Here is a 20,333-nt window from a genome sequence, read left to right as displayed (position 1 = left end):
CAAATTTGATCTTTGGCCCAACACAGAAGACTAGTAACAATTTCTATGAATAGCAATGGTTCAACGCAGTTGTATATAGGTATGTTCTATCTATCTTCTCAATATTCGCGGTGAACCCTACTTGCTGCCTTGTTTTCTATCAGAAGCATCATTAAATTTTGTTGACATGCACATGACTGGAATCAACTAGTTATAAGTTACTTCATCACTCTCATGCATTTCATTCATCACATACAACACTTAAATGCTTTAATATGGGCAATTAATATGGGTGCCGGTCTAATTAAGACTGAGGGGTGAGAAAGAGACAATTAATATGGGTGCCGGTCTACTTGCAATTGGTTCTTGTGCAATTGGTCTATGCAGTGATGAACATTACTTAAATGCTTGCAATAGAATCTGGAATGAGCCCTCTTGTCGTTGTTGCTTATCGACAACTCTTTGCTACTGTGTCCATTGCTCCCTTTGCTTATAGGCTCGAGTGGTAATTATATATATATATACCCTATCTGGTTTTGTTTTATTTTCATATATATAAACAATGCATGCATGAAAGGCTTTGATGAACTTTGAACCACCTATAACATTCTCACTGTGAGTGTCACCGTCGATATCCCTTTTCTTTTGGTTCATGCATGATTGTGTTATTTATCCTTTAAATGTATTTATATATGTTTGCTGTATATAAATGTAGCTTTTTTTTTTAAATTTGAATGGTATAACCCAAATTTTGTGAGCAGGCAAAATACTTCAACGACGGTCCTTATGAAAACCCGTCTTTATAGCCTTATTTACCAACAACGACGGGTGCTCCAGCCACCGTCGTTGAAACCTCAAACAACAATGACGGTGTACACACCACCGACGTTGACATACTACCAAACAACGTCGGTGGTGAGCCCGCCACCGATGTTGACAGGAAACAAAACAACGACGGGTCTTGTGAACCCGACGTTGAAATGGACCAAAACAACGACGTGGTGCGCCCGCCACCGATGTTGACAGGAAACAAAACAACGACGGGTCTTGCGAACCCGACGTTGAAATGGACCAAAACAACGACGGGTTGTCTAATATGTGCGTCGTTGAATCCTTTTTTATAACGTCTGTTCTTTTATAGCCACTGACGTTGTATTCTTGCATTACAAAGACGGGTCCTATGATGACCGATGTCGTTGTTGTCGACATACAACGACATCTGGAACAAAGACGGTGTGGGGCCCGTCGTAGATACCGGTTTTCAACCGATGTAGAAGCTTCTTTTTGTAGTTGTGACTCAACAATTAAATAACAATGTATCATAATAATAATAACATACAATATTTAACTTCAAGGCTTATAAACAAATAGCTATAAAATACACATAAAATATAGATATAAGTATATTATATTCAATATATATATATATATATATATATATATATATATATATATATATATATATATATATAGCATATAAAAAGTATTAAATATATATTAATATAAAATAATCACAATAATATCAAATATATCATTAAGTAAATACAAATTATATATAACAATAAAATATATATACTCATATTGATTTCTATGAACAACATGTATACCTATATTCTAAATATATTTCAACTAAGTTACCAACATCAAGAAAATGCCTAATTACAATGTGAATACAACTTTAGTTAATTTCTTTAAATGATTTTAGCCAATTCAATTATCCAACAATCCCTACACATATGAATTTCATGACAAGAAATCACCCACGTGAAATAAAATATAAAGTTTGTAAAAAGAAAACAGTATCAATATATATGTACACGTATACACTGCGGTGTGAAAAAAATAAATAAAAAGAACAAGATTGAAAGGCCAACATATCTAGTATAAACAAAATCACCACCACACAATTTTTATGCTAGTTATAAAGAATTCTAATTCCTAAGGTACACACCTAACACAGGAACACATCAATCCTACAACAAACTCGCAACAGAACACCAATTGGTTCATCAAACACACTTAATCCGTGATTAAACATGAAAACATAATTAAATTGATAAACACCCCAAAATAACCCAAAAATTGACCCTCTAGGGATCCCTACACATGTTCATTCTAATTCCCAAGCGTGAGTAACTCATCCCTTACCTCGAGGTAGTCGCTTAAATGTTCTCTGTTAGTAATGGTGGCGTCTCTGGTGCTCTCTAGAGCTCCTCCTCTGGTTGCTCTGTTTTGTAAAAGCTGCTCTAGGTTAACATTTGGTTTATATAGTGGAGATTTATGACCTAATTATATTTTATTTATTTATTTATTTACTTATTAACTTATTATTGTATTATTTATTTATTAACAATTACGGCTGTTACAATTCCACCCCCCTAAAAAAAAAGTTTCGTCCCCGAAACTTACTAGTATCGAATAAGGTAGGATATGCATCACGCATCTGACCCTCTAGTTTCCAGGTGGCATCCTCGCCCGAAGCACTTTCCCATACTACTTTGACCAAGGGAATCTCTTTCCCCTTTAGCTGCTTAACCATACGATCGTCGATCCTCAGTGGTTGTGTTTCATATGTCAAATTCTCTTTCACTTGGACATTGTCCAACTCGATCACGTGCGACGGATCATGGACATATTTTCTGAGTTGAGAGATATGGAAGACACTATGGAGATTTGAGAGAGATGATGGCAAAGCCACCTGATACGCAACTGGGCCGACACGCTTTAGAATTTCAAAGGGACCAATGAATCTAGGTGTGAGCTTACGGGACTTCAACGCCCTACCAACCCCAGTCCACGGAGTGACTCTTAGAAATACATGATCACCTATAGCAAATTCAAGATCCTTTCTTCTCTTATCATAGTAGCTCTTCTGCCTATTTTGGGTTGCTCTCATCCTTTCTTGGATCAACTTGACCTTTTCTGTGGTCTACTGAACTACCTCAGGTCCTAAGGCAATGCTCTCACTGGAATCTACCCAACATAGAGGTGTCCTACATCTTCTACCATACAATGCCTTGTAAGGCGCCATACCTATACTGGAGTGAAAACTATTGTTGTAGGTAAACTCTATCAAGGGTAAGAAACTATCCCAACTACCCCTCTGCTCTAACACACAGGCTCTCAAGAGGTCCTCTAAGGATTGGATGGTGCGCTCGGTTTGACCGTCAGTCTGTGGGTGGTAAGCAGATTTCAACCTAAGCTTGGTCCCCAAGGCTTTATGAAGACTCTCCCAAAATCTAGAGGTAAATCTGGGATCTCTATCAGAAACTATGCTAGAAGGAACACCGTGTAGTCTAACTATCTCACTGACATACAAGCTAGTCAACCTCTCTAAAGAATATCTGATGTTTATTGGGATGAAGTGAGTAGATTTGGTCAACCTGTCTACAATAACCCAAATGGAATCTAAACCTTTGGGGGTTCTAGGTAACCCTATCACGAAATCCATGGAGATGCTATCCCACTTACACTTAGGTATCTCTAAAGGTTGCAACTTCCCTGAAGGCTTCTGATGTTCTATTTTAGCTTTCTGACACACTAGGCATGCAAGGACAAACTCATAAACTTCTTTCTTCATACTCGGCCACCAAAACATCTGCCTAAGGTCCTGGTACATCTTAGTCGCTCCCGGGTGGATACTCAGACTACTTCTATGGCCCTCTTCCAAGACCGTTCTCCTAAGCTTGGGTACACTAGGCACACACACCCTATCCTGAAACCTCAAGACTCCATCAGTTCCCACTCTAAAACTACTCTTTCTCCATGCGACTATGGACTCTAACTGAGCTGACAAGAATGGGTCAGACTTCTGACCCTCACGAATCTCGCTTAAGAGTTCGCTGGTGACTTTCAACATACCCAACTTAATGCTACTAGAGGTGATCTCACATGCCAAACTCATGTCTCTAAACTGCTCTAAGAGATCCAACTCTCTAACCATCAAAGCAGACATTTGAAGGGATTTTCTACTTAAGGCATCAACTACTACATTGGCTTTACCTGGGTGATAGCTAAGTTCAAAATCGTAATCCTTAAGGAACTCTAACCATCTCCTTTGCCTCATGTTAAGCTCTTTTTGATCAAACAAATATCTAAGGCTCTTATGATCACTAAACACCTCAAATTTAGATCCATAAAGGTAATGCCTCCAAAGCTTAAGAGCAAAAACTACGGCTGCTAACTCAAGATCGTGTGTGGGATAATTCCTTTCATGTATCTTAAGCTATCGAGAAGCATAGGCCACTACCTGTCCCCGTTGCATAAGCACTCCACCCAAACCCATCTTGGATGCATCACAATACACCACAAAAGATTCACTCAGGTTAGGTAACACTAAAATTGGTGCAGCGGTCAACCTTTCCTTAAGGGTACGGAAACTACTTTCACATTGGGCATCCCACACAAAAACTTGACCCTTACGAGTAAGCTTATTCAAAGGTAAGGCTAGCTTAGAAAAACCCTCTATGAATCTACAGTAGTATCCTGCTAAGCCAAGAAAGCTCCTAATCTCAAACACTGACTTAGGACTCTCCCAACTCATCACCGCCTCTACCTTGGAAGGATCTACTGCTATCCCTCCCTTAGATATAACGTGCCCTAAGAAGCTCACCTCCTCTAGACAAAAATCACACTTGGACAACTTAGCATACAGTCTATTGTCTTTGAGGGTTTGCAACACAACTCTCAGATACTCCTCATGTTCCTCTCTAGTCTTAGAATACACCAAGATATCATCTACGAAGACCACTACAAAACTATCTAGGTAGGGGTGAAAGATCCTATTCATATAATCCATGAACACACCAGGGGCGTTGGTCACACCAAAAGGCATAACCAAGTACTCATAATGACCGTAACGGGTCCTAAAAGCAGTCTTCAGAACATCTTCAGGCTTTACTCTAATCTGGTGGTAACCTGACCTAAGATCTATCTTACTGAACACACAAGCCCCTACTAATTGGTCCATCAGGTCATCTATCCTAGGCAAAGGGTACCTATTCTTAATCGTTACCTTATTTAACTGACGATAATCTACACATAGCCTTATAGCCCCATCCTTCTTCTTAACTAACAACATCGGTGCTCCCCAGGGTGACATACTAGGCCTCACAAATTGTTTCTCTAAAAGTTCCTCTAACTGTTTCTTAAGCTCACTCAACTCCACAGGGGACATCCTATAAGGTGCTATGGATATGGGTCCAGTATCGGGCACTAGGTCTATAGAGAACTCAACCTCTCTCTTTGGTGGTAATTCTGACACCTCCTCAAACACCTCTGGAAACTTTCTCACCAATGGTATATCACTCACAGGGTTTGTAGTCTCGACACTCATACTAGCTAAGATTATGTATATCCGTGCATCCTCCCTCAAAGATGCCTCAACTTGGTTAGCAGACAAAAACATATCACCTTCACTCACACCAGACTCAGGAAAGACAACAGATTTCTCAAAACAATTTAATACGACATGATTGGAAGATAACCAGTCCATACCAAGAATAACATCAATCTGACTCAAAGGTAAGACAACTAAATCAATTTGAAACTGTCTATCAGAAATTAAGACAGGACATTGCAAGCACACATCAGAAGTTAAAACAGACCCACTAGTAGGTGTATTCACAATCAAGTCAAATTTCAAGGAAGACACAGGCAAGGCAAGTTTTTCAACACAGACACGAGAAATAAATGAATGGGTCGCACCTGAATCATACAATACAACCAAGGGAACTTGACTTATGAAACACATACCTTGGATGAGTTCATTAGACTGTGCGGCATCAGCACCACTAAGAGCAAACACTCTCCCTGTGGTCCTTGGTCGTCCACTCTGATTATTTAGACTTCCACTCCTTTTCTCCCTCCTCGGATATGGGCAACTGGTACTGAGGTGGCCCTTACCTTGGCAGTTAAAGCAAGTCACCTCTCTATCTGTGCACTCACGAGCAATATGCCCAAGCCGACCACACTTCCCACACTTGAGTGGTGTAGTAACAATAGCAGGAGCACCACTACCACCACTACCTCTACCTATAGACTGAGACACCCTGTTAATTGGCTGAGAACTCCCACCAACTGGTTGAAGTCCTCCACTGGTCCTCTGTCCTCCAGAATTGTTTCCATATTTCCCGGGAGGGGCAGAATATGGCTTAGCACGAATGTGAGTCACAGGCTTCTTCTCTTTCCCATGACTAGCATTGGCATTCCTGTAAAAAGCAGTCTTCTCCCGCTGATCTTCATCAAAGATTCTACACATATTGGTCAACTGTGCAAAGTTATGAATACCTTGATAATTTACCATCATCTTTACTTCTGGTCGAAGGCCATTGAAAAATTTCACGCATTTGGACCTCTCCCCTGCTTCCCCCTGATAATGAGGAAAATACCTTACAAGGTTCTCAAACCTCGCTGCATACTCTGCCACCGTCATACTTTCCTGTTTCAGCTCGAGGAACTCCATCTCCTTCCTATTCTTCACATCTTCTGGAAAATACTTCTCCAGAAAAGTTTGTCTGAAAGTCTCCCATTGGACAACAACACCACCTGCTCCCTCTAAACGTGGGCGAGTGTTCTCCCACCAGTACTCTGCCTCATCTGCTAGCATGTGAGTAGCAAACAACACCTTCTGATGGTCCTGACACTCCATCACCCGAAAGATATTCTCAATCTCCCTCAGCCAAGCCTCAGCACCCTCAGGATCATAACCCCCTTTGAAAGTAGGTGGGTTGTTACTCTGAAAGCGATCTAATCCATGGTACATAGTTGCTCCTCCACCGCCTCCCTGATTGGCCATAACTTGCGCCAAGTTGTTCAAGGCCTCGGTAAGAAGTCGTTCTCTCTCATTTCTCGCAGCCATTACTTCCTATGTCACGCAAGAAACAAAACTTTGAAAAAAAAAATATACCAACACAATAGAGTACACCTCTAATCAAACAAAACAAATACAACACATCAGAGTACACAAGGAAACATAGAAAGCTCATAACACACATGGCCGAAAGGTTCAACCTGACTCTGATACTACTAAATGTGACACCCTCTACCCTTACAATTATAACTAACTAATTAAATAAATCATACAAAATTTAATTAAAAGATTATAAACACATAATAATAAAAGAAGGAAAAAAACATGCAAAATTAATTAATATTTTTTCTTTTTAAACACATTTAATTTAAATCAATTCAAAAGGATAAAGGTTCACATCCACTTAGTGAAAACATAATAGAATTTATTTTTTTAATAAAAGGTAAGATTATCCCGGCTCAAAACAAGGTCGTTCACTCTAAATAAATAATAGAAAGAAACTAAAGTAGAAAAGTATAACACAATTATATCATTCAGTAAATCATAACATGTGAAAATCATAATATGCGAAGTAAAATCCTATGCCCCAATGTCACACTTATCAGAGCATATCCCTATCACAGACTAAGTCTCTCCATCTCTAGCATGTGACTCATCATATGAAGCCTCACCTAAAACAAAGTGGCAATCAGCCCAAACACAAACACACACCGGGAGTGAGTTATCACATTCGTATATAATAAAACATTAGAGCATGTGAAACATATAATACTTAAAGCTAAATGTATATATATAACATTACTGCACAAAATCGCACACATTATTCACACTCATTCAAGTTTATACACTCCATAAAATAACATCAACCACAATTGTTAACTCAATGAAATTCAAACACAAGCGTTATGCAACAATTATACTAAGACTCAAGCCTATATGCAATGTGGTACCATGTCAGTGAAAAACAACATTGGGGCGCTTAGGAGTACATGACAAAGCACACCACACAATGGGTATACTCGGTCACTCTCACTAAGTAACATCATAAGGTGACCAGTCAGGGTTACTCTATTTTGTGAGAATGCCCCAATCACATGGGATCAACATGGGCTTAAAGGAGCACTCAAACCGAGTATCTTTACCCCCAAGGCCTAGACTCCGAAGAATCCGTTTGGGCCTCACCTTCCTGATTCAGGTCCAACCCCTAAAATATTTTTTTTTACACGCAGACACCGTTTATGAGTTATATAATACCCACGACCTCACTCTTATATTTCAAACATATTTAACAAATTGCGCTATAGTTTAACCCTTCAGGATGCTAACTAGGAATCCTACAATTTCCTTTAACACTGCGCATAAAAGTTCTCTCAAGGTAAACACTGGTCGGGTTAGTGTATAACTCATAACTCACATGACAAGTAATATCACTACAAATATCAATCATACACTCATTCACAACCATATTTCATGTCTAAAGTTTAACATTTCACACTTTAACTAATTACAAAATATACTCAACAATTAAATAACAATGTATCATAATAATAATAACATACAATATTTAACTTCAAGGCTTATAAACAAATAACTATAAAATACACATAAAATATATATATAAGTATATTATATTCAAAATATATATATATATATATATATATATATATATATATTAAATATATATTAATATAAAATAGTCACAATAATATCAAATATATCATTAAGTAAATACAAATTATATATAACAATAAAATATATATACTCATATTGATTTCTATGAACAACATGTATACATATATTCTAAATATATTTCAACTAAGTTACCAACATCAAGAAAATGCCTAATTACAATGTGAATACAACTTTAGTTAATTTCTTTAAATGATTTTAGCCAATTCAATTACCCAACAATCCCTACACATATGAATTTCATGACGAGAAATCACCCACGTGAAATAAAATATAAAGTTTGTAAAAAGAAAACAGTATCGATATATATGTACACGTATACACTGCGGTGTGAAAAAAATAAATTAAAAAAAATAAAAAGAACAAGATTGAAAGGCCAACATATCTAGTATAAACAAAATCACAACCACACAATTTTTATGCTAATTATAAAGAATTCTAATTCCTAAGATACACACCTAACACACGAACACATCAATCTTACAACAAACTCGCAACAGAACATCAATTGGTTCATCAAACACACTCAATCCGCGATTAAACATGAAAACATAATTAAATTCATAAACACCCCAAAATAACCCAAAAATTGACCCTCTAGGGATCCCTACACATGTTCATTCTAATTCCCAAGCGTGAGTAACTCATCCCTTACCTCGAGGTAGTCGCTTAAATGTTCTCTGTTAGCAATGGTGGTGTCTCTGGTGCTCTCTAGAGCTCCTCCTCTGGTTGCTCTATTAGGGTTCTTGTGGGTCAGAAAAGAAAAAGGGACAGAAGTGTTTTGTAAAAGCTGCTCTAGGTTAACATTTGGTTTATATAGTGGAGATTTATGACCTAATTATATTTTATTTATTTATTAACTTATTACTGTATTATTTATTTATTAACAATTACGGCTGTTACAACGACTCTATTCAAGCACGCGTGAGTTTGAAAGCACTCAGAAGTAGTACCATTTAGGATTTCGAAATATCAATTGAAGCAATTCATGAAAGAAGTTACATGAAGTCATCAAATAACATTAGATATATATATTTAGGAATACTGTTGTATAGTGACGAAATCTTAGGATTCGACTGTTAGTATTAGAAGTTTATAAATAAGACTTTTGACTATCATTTTTTAATGGATTGAATCATTATCACTTAAATCCTTGAACACCAACAACATCACACATTGAAATTGGCTACTTATTCAAGAGGTTATCGTGTATGTATTCATCCTCACTTTTAATGGATTCTTGTTTCTTTATTTTACTGCATCTTTTTAAACCCTTTATTTTTTTTAATCTTGATTTCTTCTCGAAATCGTTACTATTCCAATCTTTGTTTCTTATAATTATTATCCAAATCTAATTATAAACCAAGTATCAAAATCAATTTTCATATCAAAAACACTATTATAAAAATTTACTTAGGGATTATTTTACAAATCATCGTATAACACAACTATAATTACTTACGGATATCCCTATTGAAATCACTATCACTGTATGTATTAAATATTAGACAATTCTTTGATAAATTGAAAACTATGAATTGCTTGTTTTATAATAATAAAAAACTTACAATCAAGAATGAATTCTATATCTCATTTTTAATTATTTATTTGTTAATATAATCATTTAGTGAAAATTACTCTTTTACAATAATAGACTATTTTAAAAGAATAAATACAATTTTCATGATTACCAAATTGCCATTCTCGGTGGATAGTTTACCAGAAAAACTTGACCGTAAGAACAAATTTTAAGGAGAATTCTATGTTATTAAGAAGTGGTAGGATGACAACAAATAGTCAAAGGAATTGTAGCAATAACAACAACAACAACAAAAATAATGTTACAAACACTTCTACTAATAACAATGGTAGTGATGGACAAAATCATACAAATCCATCTATTGGGATAAATAACAAAATGGTTATGGGTGCTAGTTGGCCAAACAACAAGCCTATAAATGTACGTAGTGAGAAGGTGATGGGTTCACAAGTTTAGACAACTATTGTTGAAACTTATTTGACACAAAATAATATAGTGTCAACTACAAACACCCCGCCACTTTCTACTACAAGGTCATGGGGTATGCCACCATTATCTAATGAAATGAACATGCCACAATTAAGTTTACCCATGCCTCAAAATCAAAATATTGTACTGCCTATTGTAGTTAGTAGGAAAACCAATAGGCATCTAGAACTTGGGGCACCAACCATTCTTATGGTGTTGTCCAATTAAGAAATATGGGAGTCCCTATTATGGAAGATAGTAGCATGGTCTCAATAGGAGTTTCTAACGAAACATTAGAAGTTTTTGGGCAACAAATAGATCATAGTAATCATGAAATGGTTAATACTTTGACAAATCACATGGCTTCAATTTTAAATCCTTTATTGAGAACTACCAATGAAATTTATCAACAAATGAATGGGATCCTAAATCAAATAGGGGATGCTTTGGTTATTCCCAGAAACCAACCTGAGGTTAGACCTGTAATTCAGGAAATACCAATGCAAGAATGACCAATTAATGATGATGATAATAATAATAATAGTAATAATAATAATAATAATAATAATCGCGAAAATGAGGCCAATGTCCCAATAAGGTTAATAAATGAGAGGGAACAACCAAACCCTGTTTTCATAAATATAAATCAAAATGCAGATGAAGTCATGATTAACATGCAACAAAATCAGATTCTTTGAAGGCCAAATGGCCAAAATAGAGGTTTAGGCCTCGATGCAATTCAAAATCTCGAGATTAATCAGATGATCAAACAAGCTTTGAATAGACATGGTTTCGAAACAGGAAACACACAATCACCGTATTTTGTTTATGCATTCCTTGACTACCTTATTTTGTTTATGCATTCTCTGACTATGTTTTACAATTTGAACTACCAAGGGTTATAAGGTTCCTAAATTCTCAAAATTTGCAGGAGAATTAAAAGAATCTACTATAGAACATGTGACATGTTTTCAAATAGAATGTGGTGATTTGGCCATTGACAAATTTCTCAAAATGAAATATTTTCCTAGTTCTTTAACAAAAAATGTTTTTACTTGGTTCACTATTATACCACCAAATTCAATATATACTTGGGCATAACTTGAAAGACATTTTCATGAACATTTCTTTAGAGAAAAAACTAAGGTTAGTCTCATAGGTTTGACAACTATGAGGCGTTTCAATAGTGAAACAATTGAAGAATATTTAAATAGGTTTTGAAAAATGAAGTCTTGTTGCTATACTCAAATTCCTAAACATGATTTAGTGAGAATGGCGATTGTTGGCTTTGATGTTTTTCTATTCGCAAGAAATTGGTGAAACAACAAGTTAGGATATGACACTGTTAGTAGATAGAGTAAGAAGAATTGAGCAAATAAAATATAAAAAAGAAAGAAATAGGAAATTTGATAAGAATAAAAGGGACAAAATAGCATATGTAGAAACATACAAAGATAATGATAATGCTATAAAGTATCAAGATTTAGATTTCAATAAAGAAAAAGATGAAATATGTATGGCAAAATTACAACCAGGACCTCTCTATACTTGTCAAATGTTAAAATTAGAGGGAAAACATAAATTTTCTAATTCAAAATATAGTTTAAATGTTACTAAGGCAGATAAAATATTTAATCTACTCTTGAAAGATAAACAAATGACCTTTAGTGATGATCATAAAATTCCTTCTTTTTAGCAAATAAAAGGGAAAAGATGTTATAAAGTTCACAATGTTTTGGACATTGGACTAAAATTTGTTTGCATTTCAGATATATGGTTCTAAAGGCAATAGACGAAGGAAGACTAGAATTCGAAGAGAAACCAATGAAAGTGGATAATGATCCATTCTAGATCTAGGCTAATTATATTGAACCTAAGCATATCATGTTGATGGGAGCCTTGATAGGGTCACCAAAGGTGAATACCTCCTTATTTGAAAAGGAGGTTAACCAGTCTTTAGAAGAATTTAAAAAAGAAGAGGAATCAACTTTCCCACTCATAAGGGAATCAAAAGGAGGAACTATTGAAAGTTCCAAGAAAGATACTACAAGAATCAAAATCCTCCATGGGTGAATAAGAACAAGTCAAAAACCTAGTGGATAAGGCATTAGAGGATGAAAAGGGATGCAATACTAGAGATGCAACAAGGGAATGATGTTAGACCTTCATTTTTTGACAGAATAACCAAAGGTCCACCCCCAGGTTTCGACAAGAAAGTGTTAAGCAAGGAACAAGAGGATAAGGAAGTGATAACAAACTTCTTTGAGTCTAGTTTCAAGGATTCTTTAGAAGCAATGCAAAAGAAACAATGCAAATGAAGACTACATCGAAGATCTTTCTTTAAGTCCAAAAGTAGTATGGGGTCACTCAAGTTTTTTGCTTTACTCCTCATTAGAATGTTGTAGTCTTTGATCCTTCTATTGATTCCATGAGAATCACATGAAGCCATACTATTTAACAGCTATGGTGGAAGACCAAATCATTAATAAGATATTGGTAGATGGAGTAGTTGCATTCAACATCTTACCAAAATCCATGTCGCAACGGTTTGATAAGAGTTTAGAAGATTTGATACCTAACAATATAATGGTATATGATTTCTGTGGAAAGCCTTCAGATTCTAAAGGAGTTATTTGTTTAGACATCTCTGTGGGTAACAAGAGAAGACCTACAATGTTCTTAGTGGTTTCATCACAAGCCACCTTTAACATGCTGTTAGGGAGAGAATGGATACATGGGATAGGAGCAGTTCCATCAACGGTTCATTAGAAGCTTTTCTTTTGAAATGAATATGGAAAACATGAAATGGTGGAAGCAAACCAATCATCATATGGAATCTACACTGCATTTGCAGAAGAAAGCAACCAAGCATTGGCTGCTACTGCTCCTTTCAACATTGATGATTCATTTTATGTAAACAATAAGCCAGGTGAAGATAAAGACAAGTTCTTTTGTTGGATTCAACTATGGTTGTAAAAAAAAAGACCACTGTTGAAGAGTTATGACTTCCTCAAAAGCGTATTCGAGCTTTATGGCTCGAGTTTCGGCTTACATAGCTAATAATATGAATCAAGCGGCTATTGTGGTCACTGAAATAAAAAAAAAAGACAACTATTATGGTTGATAATTGCTAATTATGAGTATATTTTGGAGTTAAATTATATAGGAATTTATAATTTTCTCTCATAATTCCTCCTTTTTGACCAAATAATTGTTAAATTAACATCATTAAGTTTTTTGTGCAGAAAATATTAAAAGTGATTAATTTATTATGCTTAGTGAGTGAAATAAAGCCCAAAAAAGCGGGATATTTCAGGAAAGCAAGGATAATTAATGAAAGCAAGGATAATTAAGGAAAGAATGATTAATTAAGGAAAACAGACTAATTCAGGAAAGTAAAGGCAGGTTTAGCGTGAGAAGTCTGTTTAGCTAAGCTAATCTACACCTATAAAAGAAGAAGAGAGAAGAAGGAAAAAACTCTTAGAAAGTCTAAGAGAATACAATTCCTTATAGAAGGCAAAGGCTAGAAGAATGAAAAGTAATCATTAGGAGTCATTCCTTCCTTCCATTCCCTTTTCTTATCTTATTCCCCTTCACTAAATATTTCTCTCTTGCAATTGTAAACCCTCCTATGACTATGAGAGGCTAAATCCCTTTTGTTGGGAACTTGACAGCCAACTACTCTTTGTGTAATTTCTCTATTTATGAATATTACATTTGCATTATCTTTTCTTGTGCTTAATATTATTGCTTATGGCTTGATCACCCATTTGCATGGTAAGTTTTAGGGGTAACGTTGGGAGATGTTATTTTCTAATAGAACTGAGAAAAATATCTAAATAAAGTCATCACTAGGGATAAGTTGGTATGTGTTTAGCCTATTATACATCTCTATTCTTAATATAATTTACTATTTTAGTTCTACAAAGGGATTTGGGAGAGAAAATAGATAATTAGGCTCTTTCATGTGAGGGACCAAAGTCAGAGTATACTAGTAGATGCAAGTGTAAATTGGAATAATTATAAATAGAGAAAAACCATTAACATTACATCAATTAGTAGCTAAGGTAGGCTAAGTTCTAAAGTTCCCAACATTCTCATCTTCTGAATTTACTTCTACAATATTATTGGGTTCTCTAATTTTTTCATCTTTAATTAATCAATTTAAATTCTTGTTTAATTTTTTCTCTTGTTTGATTTAATTTTCTGCCAATTTAAATTATTGTTTTTCTCATAACCTTTTCAAGTCAATTTTCTTCAACTTCTTTTATTAATAAAATATTTATCTACCTAAGTACAAACAAAGTATATGTGGATTCAACACTTGGACTTGCATTTTAACTTTACTATTTGGGATAAATTAGTACACTTGCCAATCCATCAACAAATGTCGTCACAATCTAAGACATGGCTATTGCGATCGTCGAAATCAAAGGTACGCCTACTGTGGCCAAAGGAAAGATAAAGATGGATAGTATGGCAATCGAAGAATTATGTGAAGAAAAGAAAAAAAAACAACTACTGTGGCTGAAGAAAGGAAAATGATGGATACTAAAGCCATCAAAAGAAGTGTTGAGTTAAAAAGAAAGATGGATACTGAGACCATCGAAAATGAAAAGAACATATTGATTCGAAAACAAAAATCAAAGAAAGTATTTTTTGAGCAAAAAGGTGAAGAATCAAGATTGGATTGTATTTATGACAATTCACCTTTAGGCTTTGAGAAACCAATCTCCTTAAAATTAAAAAAGATGGAATCACAAGATCCTTTAGAAGAAATTAACCTTAGAACTAAAGAAATTTGAAAGGCTACATATGTTAGCAAACTATTGGACACTAGGCTTTGAAAAAATATAGTTTCTCTCTTGCAAGAGTTCAAGGATTGTTTCGCATGGGACTATGAAGATATGTCTATCAGTAGAGAATTGATGGAGCATAGATTGGTTATCTATGAAGGGAAAAAACTAGTGAAGCAAGCACCATGGAGATTTGCTCATAATGCCATGGAGGCCATCAAAGCAAAGATAGAAAAGCTATTGAATGTCAATTTCATTTGAACTACAAGTTATGTTGAATGAATTTCAAACATAGTTCCTATAATTAAAAAGAATGGAAAAATGTATGTATGTATAGATTTTAGGGACTTAAATGCATCAACACCTAACGATGAATATCCCATGCCAGTTGCTGATATGTCAATCGATTCAACAACAAACAATGGAATTTTAAGTTTATCAGATGTTTATTCAAGATATAATCAAATATATATTGCTGAAAATGATGTACCTAAAACTTTTTTTTGATGCCTGGAGGCATTGGGAACATATGAATGGTTGGTAATGTCATTTGGTTTAAAAAATGTTGGTGCAACATATTAAAGAGAAATGAATCTTATTTTTCATGACTTAATTAGGAGATTTATGCAAGTGTATATAGATGATGTGGTTGTGAAATCTGAATCGAAAGATAATCATCTAGAACATTTAAGGTTATCATTTGAAAGATGAGAAAACATAGATTGAAAATGAATCCATAAAATATGCTTTTGGTATTTCTGTCGGTGAATTCTTGGGTTTCATTATCAACCATAAGGGAATTGAAATAGATAAGAATAAATCAAAAGTCATTTTGGAGACTTTCCCTCCAAAGAATAAGAAGCAACTGCAGTCATTTTTAGGTAAAGTCAATTTTCTTAGAATATTCATTTCTAATTTTTCAGGAAAAACTAAAGTGTTTTCCCTTTACCCATATTGAAAGATGAAGTTGAATTTCAATGGGAAAGGGAACACCAAGAATTATTCGATGACATCAATAGATATCTTACTAATTTGCCAATTCTAATGCCCCCTGTGAAAAGAAGAAACTTAAAGTTGTATATTTTAGCATCAAATTTGACCATTGCAAGCATGCTGGTGCAAGAAGATGATAATGGGATAGAATGTGTTATTTATTATCTTAGTCAAATTCTCAATGATGCTAAAATTAGATATAGTGCTGTAGAAAAATTGTGTCTGTATTACTTGTGTACTAAACTTAAATATTATATGAAGTCTTTCAATGTTCAAGTATTGTCTCACAATAATGTTATCAAGTTTATGATATCTAAGTCTATTTTGCCTAATAGAATAAGGAAGTGGACCCTTGCATTGACAAAATTTTCACTTACCTTTGTACCTTTGAAAGCTATTAAAGGCCAAATTATAGCGGATTTTTTGGCTAATCATTCAAACATAGAAATATTGGAATGTTATATAATGATTAGACCTTGGGTACCTTATTTCGATGGTTTGAAACATGTAGATGGTTCTAAAATTAGTGTTTTTTTTTAATTTCTCCAAATAATACACTTTTGAAGATCTTTTTTGAAATCAAACCTTTATGTTCCAATAATGAAGCAAAATATGAGGCTTTAACAATTACTTTAGAAACATTATTGATACTAGGTGCAAAACATGTATTAATTAGAGGAGATTCTGAATTAGTTATCAATCAATTAACTCTAAAATTTAAGTGCATTAAAAATAATTTGCTAAAATAATTTTCATGTGCATCCAAGTTGTTAAGTAGATTTGATGAAGTTGAGTTTGAGCATGTGTTTCGAGAACAAAACAAAGAAGCTAATGATTTGGCTTAAATTGCTTCTGGTTATAAGTTAAGTAAACAGAATTTTGAATCCTTGATTACTATTAAAGAAAAATTACATGAGAAAGTAGAAATTTTGAATATAAATGTGTTAACAACTCTTGATAGGAGAAAGCCTTTAGTCTATTATCTTCAAAATCCTAATTTATATGTGGATCAAAAGACAAAGTATGCAGCTATAAATTATATTATTATTGGAGATGAGTTGTATAAAAAGATATAGATGAAGTCCTATTAAAATTTTAGGGAGAATCAAAAGCTTATATTGCTTTAGCAGAAACTCATGGAGGAATTTATGGCTCTCACCAAGCTGGGAAAAAGATGAAGTGAATGTTATTTCGACAAGGCTATTATTGGTCAACTATTTTGAAGTATTGCGTAAACTATGTCAAATCATGTGAAGAATTCCAAAAACATGGTCCCATACAACAATTTTCAGCAAGTGAGTTACATTCAATAACGAAACATTGGCCTTTTCGAGGATGAGTTTTAGACTTGACATGCCAAATTCATCCACCTTCCTTGAAAGAACATAAGTATATCTTGGTTGCAGTTGATTATTTTACTATGTGGATAGAAGTCATTCCCTTGAAAAATGTTGATCAAGGAGATATAATTATTTTCATAAAACAAAATATTATTTTTTGATTTGGTATTCCTGAAAGACTTACAATGGATCAAGGCATCATTTTCATTGGTAGAAAAGTAGTTTAGTATGCTAATTCTCGAAATATACAGTTATTAACTTCTACTCCTTATTATGAACAAGCAAATGGCCAATTCAAAATCATAAATAAGATTTTGATAAGTTTAATTAAGAAACATGTTGGTCAGAAACCTAGAAATTGACATTAAAGTTTAGATCAAGTTCTTTGGGCTTATCGAAATTCACCAAAAGGAGCCACTGGTATTACTCCTTTTAAGTTGGTTTATGGACACAAAGCTATTTTTGCCTATTGAATTAAATCTAAATTCAATTTGAATTCAAAGAAAAAACAAAATTCATGTTCAAGACTATTGGGATATGATGTATGATGAGTTAAATATCTTAGACGAGGGACGCTTAATTGCTTTAGAAAACATTATACGTCAAAAAGAAAAAGTCGCTAAACATTACAATATACAGGTTAGAATAAAATCTTTTTGAGTAGGAGATTTAATTTGGAAGGTTATATTACCAATGGATAAAAAAAATCCAAAGTTCTCAGTTACTGGTCGGCTAACTTGGATGGACCATATGTTATCAAAAAGGTTTTTTCCTGGAATACCTATGCGATTTGATAAGTAAATACTGACAGATATATTGGTTCAATATATGGAAAGTACTTAAAAACATATAGACCTACAATAACTAAAATAAATATTCTCATAACAGAGAAATTTAAAGTGCAATTTGTTCGAAAGGAGATTATATGAATTATTAAAATATCAAAAAATTATAAAATATTGTTCAAGAATCCACAAGTGATGAGGATTTGGCATATCAAATAAAGTGACTCCTTTTTTGTTCCTTGAAGGCTTCAATCCTGGTGGATAAAACATTCATTGACTCCTTTTGAGCAAACTCTAGTTGTCTTTGCTTCTCAAAAAGTCCTTTCAGTTCCTGCCTATTTCTTAAGTAGAAGAATAAAGAAGGTCCTCATTCTTCTCATTTGCTTCTTTGTTAGATCAAAGTTCTAAAAGCTTGAGACGACCAGAGCGAAATTCATCTTGAATGGGCTTGAGTTTCGCCAAGAGATCCTCTTCTTTCTTGACCAAGGCTTCTTTAGATTTGTTAGTTTTTTTATTGCTCCTTGGATCATCATGAGGTGCTTTTTGGCCTTTTGAAATCCCTCTCAATCCTAAATTAATTTGTTTCAATCTTGCTTTATCGAAGACTCTATTTCAAAAATGTATGGACTATGTTAACCATGTAATTGATGAGGTTTGAAAGCATTGTTGAATATATTAAGGAAAGATTATATTTCCTTTTGAAGCTCATCAATCATTAAGTTGTTAAATTTGAAGACCTCATTGATTGATTGTTGAAGCTGAGGTATGTAGTCTAGATTAAAGAAAGAGTCTTCAAGCTTTTGATTGAAAGGAAGTCTTCAAAACTTTGCCACAACTTCATCAAAATGTGTAAATGGTTTGTTATGGCAGGATTCTAAAGCTTTCAATGGCATCAAATCAAAAGACTAGACATCAATGAAGGCGAAAGGGTCAGCGTTTATTGGATCTATTTCTCCTTGAAAATGTTCGGCATTCTTAGTTGGAGAATTTTCAACGACAACTATAATAAAAATTAAAATAAAATTAGATTCGATATTCGAACAAAGAATAATTGAGTGATAGTTTTATTTACGTAACTTGATCAACAATTGGCTTGTTTGTTTCGACAGTCAGAATAGGAATAAAAATAGCAGAAGGGTCTACAGATGGGTGTTCTTCTTCAGGAGAAGTATGTTGAGCAATTTCATGGTTTAAAGGAATGTCAAGATTTAAATCCACCCAAACAATATATTCTTCAACCATTGGTTCTAGAAGTGATAGTTGTTTTGATGGAGATGTTTCGCTATGACTTTGAGCATCTTCCTTCTCCTCTAAGTCATCTTCCACTGCAACATTCCTTACATCCATTGTCTAAATCGGTATGTTTGAATGTGCTCGTTGAAATAAAAAATATCTATTTAAAATTTATTCTTAATAATGAAACTAAAATAGTGAAAATGATCAAGATGTCAAAATATTTACTCATTGGTTCTTTATTCACCCTCTTTGTGTTAGAACTAACGGCATAAGTGTCTTGAGTTTCTTCTCCCTACCAAAATGTAACAATTGATTATAAATCAAAATAGTGTAAGAAAAAAGAGAATTTATAAATCTTTAGAAACTAACTTTGTCATCACCTAGATGAGAAGGACCTTGAGAAGAAGAGAGATCCATTATATCCTCATCTAGCAATTAAGAGAGCGAAGACTTATCCTTCAAAATTTTATTTGAAAGATGTATCTTAAGAAGTTTTCTAGATCTAGAACATGCGAAACAAGTTTTCCTTAAAGATTCTTGGAAAAGTATTGTTTGTGGTTTTCAAAATAATAACTTATATTGTTTTAAAATCTTGTTATCTGAAAAATGAAAGTTATAAAGAGATCGAAAACCAAATACTTTTTTCTTGGTCTTTTGTGAAGGGGTTGGTTTAAATGAAGAACTGATGGGCATGTC

At 34.1% G+C, this 20,333-nt stretch overlaps 1 protein-coding gene across 1 annotated transcript; it reads right to left on the bottom strand.

Moving 5' to 3' along the window:
* Positions 1-1,693: 1,693 nt before the first annotated feature.
* LOC106794740 (uncharacterized) lies at positions 1,694-2,875 on the bottom strand. The gene is made up of 2 exons (XM_041006163.1): positions 2,389-2,875; positions 1,694-1,707 (listed from the first exon to the last, which is right to left on the bottom strand). Exons 1-2 carry the CDS (start codon positions 2,873-2,875, stop codon positions 1,694-1,696), a joined length of 501 nt encoding a protein of 166 aa, XP_040862097.1.
* Positions 2,876-20,333: the final 17,458 nt, after the last annotated feature.

This window comes from Glycine max, chromosome 10 (genome assembly GCF_000004515.6).
Source record: "Glycine max cultivar Williams 82 chromosome 10, Glycine_max_v4.0, whole genome shotgun sequence".
Classification (NCBI taxonomy): Eukaryota; Viridiplantae; Streptophyta; class Magnoliopsida; order Fabales; family Fabaceae; genus Glycine; species Glycine max.
The sequence above is the reverse complement of the archived record's forward strand: the minus strand, read 5'-3'. Positions and strand labels throughout refer to the sequence as shown.

Excerpts from the sequence above, each read along its gene's own strand:
- LOC106794740 (XM_041006163.1), bottom strand. The coding sequence starts at position 2,875 with ATGAGAGCAACCCAAAATAGGCAGAAGAGCTACTATGATAAGAGAAGA.